Genomic DNA, 7,086 nt, shown 5'->3' with positions numbered 1-7,086 from the left:
ATGAATAAACAAGATGTCAAAATAAAACATAGTATCGTTATTATTATCATCATATGTCGTAACGAAGTGTGTATATAGTATTCGTGGCACGCACATCCAAGGGGGTAAGGAGCGGAAGGGGGGGGGAGTATTGTGAGAACTTAGTCTTAACTCAGAAATAAAACAATATTTATTAGGTTTTTTTTTTATATAATTTTATTAATAAAAACTTTGAATAATGTTTTACTCAATACGAAGTTCAATGTATATCCGAGAATCAATTTTCCCGTCATGACGAGTATCTGTCAATGTTTTTGTTACCAGATTAAAAGTATTATATAATGTTTAATAGAGAAATTTATAGATACTCGTATGTAATATACGGATAATAATAATTCATATAATATTTAATATAAGTAATACAGTATGACGGTCAGGGGATCGTCATGACGTTTGCGTTACCGCATACAATGACTTACTCCCAATGCGCGCCAATTGATGTTTAATACAAGACGAAATATTGTTCATTAAAGAATGTGTTTATTACAATCTGTTATTTAAATCAACCTGTTAGTATGTCTGGGTCTAATGTTTTTAACCAATTCGATTAAAATTTTGGTGCACAACAAAAAAGAAATCATTCCAAGAAACGAGCTCCCAAAGGGAATTGATCTGCTCGTGACCTTCATTAGCGAAATCGTTTCTTAGGATTGTCTGTCATTACGGTCTCTTCACACTTGTCTGTAGCCGCAAGCGGTGCGAGTATTTTGATCCTTAGGAGTTTGACTCGTGAAATGGAAAATGTTATATTAATTTATTGTTATTTGTTCAAAAATTAACAATAAAATAAATAATGTAAACTTGATATATAAATCGGTACTTCTATTTATATTAAATTTCTATTTTGACTGTGGTAACACTATACACGCTTGTTTTATTACTGTATTTACGTATTGTCGACGTGGCTGAAGTGTTTTGAATGTAGGCATGTGTCCGATATATCGAAACGAATCTAAAATCGGATGTCGTACGAATATCAGATGACATCGTTTTCACCGCATCTAAAAACTATGAATATCGTTTTGGTACGTCAAAGCATTCAAACTACGATAAACATGAAACTCATGAAATATTCTTCCTATCTCTCTTTAACTTGACAGTAACCCATCTGTAAGAAAGAGATGAAGCGAATGTTAAACCGATGTCCATATCACATTCAAACTTAAACTCAAACTCAAATTCCTTTATTCAATATAGAAGCATTACACTTACTTATTGATGGTCAAATTAAACACTACCACCCTGACCTGAGAGGAATCGGCGAAAGAAACTCCGCGGGTCTTTTTTTTATTTTTGTCAAACTAATTAAATACATATAATATAATAAATATTTAATATGAATAGAAATAGCCAGGAGGCTTTTCGTATTTATTCGTTTCATCTCTTTCTCGCATATCGTACAATGTAAAGTTAAACAAAGACAGGGCGACGTCTGCAATCGGATGTCAACACCGATATTTAATCCAAATATCCGTCACACAACCGATGACACAATATTCGGATATCGGGTATAACTTCCTACAATGATGCCCTCCACATCAGAAGTTTGAAAAAAAAAAAAATCACGTGCTTTAGATCAAAGGCCACCTTGACTATCTATCACATAGATTTATTATATATATGTAACTCATTTCTTTATGGCATAATTGTCAGAGAACTGGCAACAGTGCCAACGCAGGTATATGGCAACACCAGCCCATAGACATTGGTACTACCTACTTTAATCATTTAATTAACGCACCGACACGATGTAATATTCCTTGTGCCTGTAGTTCCACTGGTACCCTCAACACGGAACACACAATACTGAGTATTACTGTTTCGTATAGAATGTCAGATGAGTGGGCGGTACTCGTATTGTAACCAAGTAACTGATCGTATTGTATTGTAAACTCGTACTGTAAAATATACTTTTAATTAGATAAGTTATTCGTTATATATGAAGATTTTTTATTTATAAAGTAATTTGAAAAATTCAAGTTCTTTTATTTTAATTATTAATTCCTTATTTACAATTGTCCCGTGTGTAATAAGAAAAGTCAGCAGTATAGTTAAATTATAAGTGTGTTTATAATTCATCTCGTGCTCGGCGGTGAAGGAAAACATCGCGAGGAAACCTGCATGTGTCTAATTTCAACGAAATTCTGCCACAAGTGTATTCCACCAACCAGCATTGGAGCAGCGTGGTGGAATATGCTCCAAACCTTCTCCTCAAGGGAGAGGAGGCCTTAGCCCAGCAGTGGGAAATTTACAGGCTGCTAATGTATGTCTAAAATATATCTAGATAGTGTTGCACTATAAAAGAAATAAAACAAACGACTCAACTTTATTATCTCTTGTTAGTTGACACTCGCCAAACGTCATAATACTTTATTAGTGTGCGTGTACTCAGCAGCTTTGATAGTCTATCTAGATGTAAACAATCAAAGGAAATCACATTGAACTCATTACACTTTTATTTTTTGGTCTATTACTTACATGGACTGAAACCGCAATAAATAGAGCCATAAAAGAAAAAAATAACAGTCACGATACTCCAGATAAATGTTAATGTTGTTTGTATTAAGGTTGAGTTTGGACTGTACTTTATAGTAATTCAAGAAAAATGCGTGTGTTCACTTCAAAGATTTTATTGCAACTGATTTTAAATAGAATAAACAGTTAGTTATATTATACTCCAACAGTTAATAAACGTTGAAAATTTTTTATAATTTTGGCAATCCAATAAATAAAAAGTAGAGTTTATGATTAATAATATCTTTATTTATAATAAAACACTAAACTACTTATATCCACTGTAATATTAATTCCAAAATCCCGATAACAGTTTCGTCAAACAGTTAACAGTTTTGACGTTCAAAACGCCATTTTTTTCGCAAATCCACTGTGAACATCGTACATTAATCAAGTTCTCGACCGATGATATCGCGTCAATTTGCTATAAAATTTTGTTTACTTGGTTTTTTTCCTGTTATATTTTGATTAGAATAGAATATATATCAATACATATATTATTATGAAAAAAAAAAACACATGAGGTACGTTACTGATTTTATTTGTGCATGTAAAATTGCAACTTGCTAAAATTTATTAACGGTTGGTTTTCATGAACTAACTAACTAATTCGGAAATTAGTCAAATTTTTAAACAAACAATTCTTAATTTATTTTTATGATTTTGGTGAAATTATATATCGACCACGTGATGGTATTTGGTCACCAATGCTCATAGACAATGATGCTGAAATATTAACAATTCTTGTGCATTGTGCCTGTTACCAATAACTACATGCACAATTTGAAGTATTCCACACAACAATAACTATTGCTGTTTTGCAATAGAATATATGTTTTTTTTTTTTATCTTATAGTTGGCAAACGAGCAGGTGAGCCTTCACCTGATGGAAAGTGGCTTACCACCGCTCATGGACATCTGCAACATCGTGAGGCTTGAGTGAGGCGTGAGGATCAATGAGTAGTCTTACCTACCTTGTAGGGTTTCCGCAAAGCCCTACCAGTAAAATGACAATTACAAATTTTCTATTAGTAGGTGAAAGTATTAGGCAAGGTCAGGGCAATTTCATATGTTGACACACCTCATGAATTCATAATAATACATTATTCACAATTTTCAGCATAATTTGTTGAAAGTTTTCAGGCCATATTGTATTTAAAGTACCAACATATGTTTTAGCTCTGTCACCAACCGCAGTTTTGATGGCTTCACTCTTGGTGTGGAATGTAGTTAATGATGACAACATACATATAACATAAAATAATATATATTTATGACATTAGGGTGATCTTAGGTCAATTTCCACATGAAACTACTGGAACGTCTTAGCTCTTTAACTCACAATTAAAATGATTACACAGTATGGTGGTTACATTTTAGCTCTAAATTATAAAAATTTAAACAAAATAATATTTGTTGTTAGCTTACTCGTCACAGCTGACTTTAAATATTGCAATTAACTATGGTTTCCCCCCCCCCCCAAACTGATTGACTAACTTATGTAAAGCCATTTAAAACATATACATATATGTTGATTAATCACCAATAATCACATATTGATTAACAAACATACTAATGAAATTTAATAGATTACACAACATTTTAATGTCCATTAAGCACGTCCCAGAGGCACTATAAATGATAGAGCGTCACCCGTGGCACCCCAGGATACTCGCTGCAGCTGGAACGCTACTGCCCATGAAATTAACACTATCGCCCAAGTCAACGCACCTGCACCACTCATTATCACATCTGTAAATACATTAGCATTAGCAGCCTGTAAATTTCCCACTGCTGGGCTAAAGACCTCCTCTCCCTTGAGGAGAAGGTTTTGATATTCCACCACGCTGCTCCAATGCGGGTTGGTGGAATACACACGTGGCAGAATTTCGTTGAAATTAGACACATGCAGGTTTCCTCTCGATGTTTTCCTTCACCGCCGAGCACGAGAAGAATTAGAAACACAAATTAAGCACATGAAAATTCAGTGGTGCCTGCCTGGGTTTGATCCCGAAATCATCGGTTAAGATGAACGCGTTCTAACCACTGGGCCATCTCGGCTCTACAATACAAGTAATTAATATTTTAACTAATCTTACTTCTCTCTAACGATGTATAATCTTCCAATTGCAGGAGTAAACGTGTGAAATGTAAAATGAGTTCTTGATTATTATATATTCATATAGAATACAACATTTTAAGTTTACTTTAAAATTTTATATAGCAAGCTCCTACACCAATCAAAATTCTTTTCGTTTATATTATTTAATTTTTTTAAAACTAATGTACTTTGAGACATTTACATAGATGAGAAAAATATTGATTAAATGTCTAATACAAGCTAAAAATGTTTACTTTATTCCAAGTGAGATAAATTGGTATATTTATAAACAAAAGTATTCAGTTCGTATAAATACATAAGTATTTGATTAACCACACATTTTGTAAATAAAATAATATAGCCATTTACCCACTAAGAGATGCTACTGCTAATTTAAATTAAAGTAAGAGTCTACTAATGTCCAATATGAATGTTAGCATATAGATTTTATTGATATCTTTCGTCACCGCTAAGAGATGAATTTAAGATCTTTGGTTTACTTTCAAGTATTATAGCTATCCAAAGAAAGCAAAAGCTTTCTTGACTCTAATGGAATCAATTATAACACATAACTTATTTTATACTCTTTTTTTTTTAAAAGAAGCAACATATATAAAAATATTTATATGTATGTACTTTTTTTAAGTCATTAAAAAATTCTGGAAAATGGTAGATGGCCTGATTGATGGTAAGTGTTCACTGCCACGGCACAGAAATTGGTATTGAAAGAAGTATTCACCAGTCCTCATATTACCAGCCTCGGGAACTAATGTTATGCCCTTGAGACTTTAGTTACATTGGCTCCCTCACCCTGCAAACTAGAACACAACAATACCTGACAATATATTTAACATACATTTCTTTATCTGTTTCTGCTCATCAAATGGTGGTTTAATGAATGCTTCTCTGAAAAACCAGATTGAGTTCACCGCCCACACAAACGGCAGCAGCACAAATCCAACTGCAAAATACAAAGATGATATTAATTGATGATATAAAGGAAGCCTAAAACGATCCCGTGAGACATTCAATATTTTGATTTAGTTTAATATACAGCACATATTATAATTGAAAAAAATATTACAGTTTAATTATAAATCTCAATAAATTCCTAGGAGACTCGCTAATTTTTCTGTTTATGACATTAATATGTTCCAAGTGAACAAAGATTATTTCTTTAGAGTCATTTACAATGTAGAATTCTGGAAGAAAATTGATTGGTACAGGCCAGGTTACAATTACTTAAATTTTAAAGGTGTAATAGAAATACATTGTCAACTCTCAACCTAAAATAACACAGACATATATATATATATATATCATTTATACATGAACATGATAACACACATAAACAATAACAAAAATAATTTCAACTCCATTATGGTCAATGTATTAACATAAAAATTTACAAAGTGGAGTAACCAAAACATCATTAAATATTTAACATGAATAGCTTGAGAATTTTTTGGAGGATAATGTCGTGTGTAAGAGGTACTATGGTGCTGTTGGTGTAACCACCATTGTATGACAATGATGACACAAATACAAGGTCCCAAAAGGCTTTACATTATTTCTCAAGCAAGTGAAAACACTATCAACGTCCAATCTCAGGGATGATGGTTTTTTTGATAATCTTGACAGATATTTTCAATAACTTTTCTATCACTCTCCCTTGGGTTTTGCAGTCTCATAATGTAGCTACTAGACCACGAACTAGTAAGAACGTATATAAAAAAAAAAAAACAAATTATAAACCTAGGTTGCAAAATATATACAAACATATATAGGTCAACTAATGAAAGACGAATACTTCTGCGGTCGCTTTTGCTCCTAGAATGACTTTTCCTTCAATTTATCTGATTTGTGGATATAAAAAACAACGCAAGTATTCCTTTTAAATTATTTCTACACGTAAATATTATAACTACCTTTGTTTATACAACAAAATGACGATACGGAAAAAAATTAAATATTACCCTTGAAGTACCATTTACACAGTTGAAGCTTTTTAGTATTGCTCATTCTGTTTAAATCCATTTTATTTATTAGTTAATAATAATATTTTAACACGAATATTACAGGTATATTAAAGATACTTTAATTTATTATTTTCACAAGTCAAGTTTCTAGATTTGTCATTTGTAATTATGACATGAATGACGCATGACAGTTTTTTTAAGTCATTCATGTTTGACAGTTTATTTTTAAATAAGCAAAAATGCAAAGGATTGCACAATACAGCCACGTCTTTTTTATGTCAAATGTGAACAGATCGACAGACAAATGATGGGTAATCACCACTGCCCACAGATGTTGGTACTGTAAGAAATATTAACCATTCCTCGTATCACCAATACGGCAGTAATCTTGAGAAGTCAGATGTTATTTAACTTGTACCTTACATTTGCTCGCATCGCAACACAAAAATATTA

The 7,086-nt window shown here is 32.2% G+C and overlaps 1 protein-coding gene across 1 annotated transcript; it reads right to left on the bottom strand.

Moving 5' to 3' along the window:
• Positions 1–3,804: 3,804 nt before the first annotated feature.
• Positions 3,805–6,793, bottom strand: LOC125074995 (gamma-secretase subunit pen-2). Its single transcript, XM_047686517.1, has 3 exons — positions 6,631–6,793; positions 5,511–5,615; positions 3,805–4,305 (listed from the first exon to the last, which is right to left on the bottom strand). Exons 1-3 carry the CDS (start codon positions 6,689–6,691, stop codon positions 4,166–4,168), a joined length of 306 nt encoding a protein of 101 aa, XP_047542473.1. The 5' UTR covers positions 6,692–6,793; the 3' UTR covers positions 3,805–4,165.
• Between the last annotated feature and the right edge of the window lie 293 nt (positions 6,794–7,086).

This window comes from Vanessa atalanta, chromosome 29, assembly GCF_905147765.1.
Source record: "Vanessa atalanta chromosome 29, ilVanAtal1.2, whole genome shotgun sequence".
Classification (NCBI taxonomy): Eukaryota; Metazoa; Arthropoda; class Insecta; order Lepidoptera; family Nymphalidae; genus Vanessa; species Vanessa atalanta.
Note: the sequence above shows the minus strand (reverse complement) of the source record. Positions and strands in the feature narration are given on the sequence as shown.

Coding starts and splice junctions, on each gene's coding strand:
- LOC125074995 (XM_047686517.1), bottom strand. CDS start 6,691: ATGGATTTAAACAGAATGAGCAATACTAAAAAGCTTCAACTGTGTAAA. Junction 5,616..6,630: donor GTGTAAATGGTACTTCAAGG/GTAATATTTAAT, acceptor TGTATTTTGCAG/TTGGATTTGTGCTGCTGCCG. Junction 4,306..5,510: donor GCAGAAACAGATAAAGAAAT/GTATGTTAAATA, acceptor ATGTATTTACAG/ATGTGATAATGAGTGGTGCA.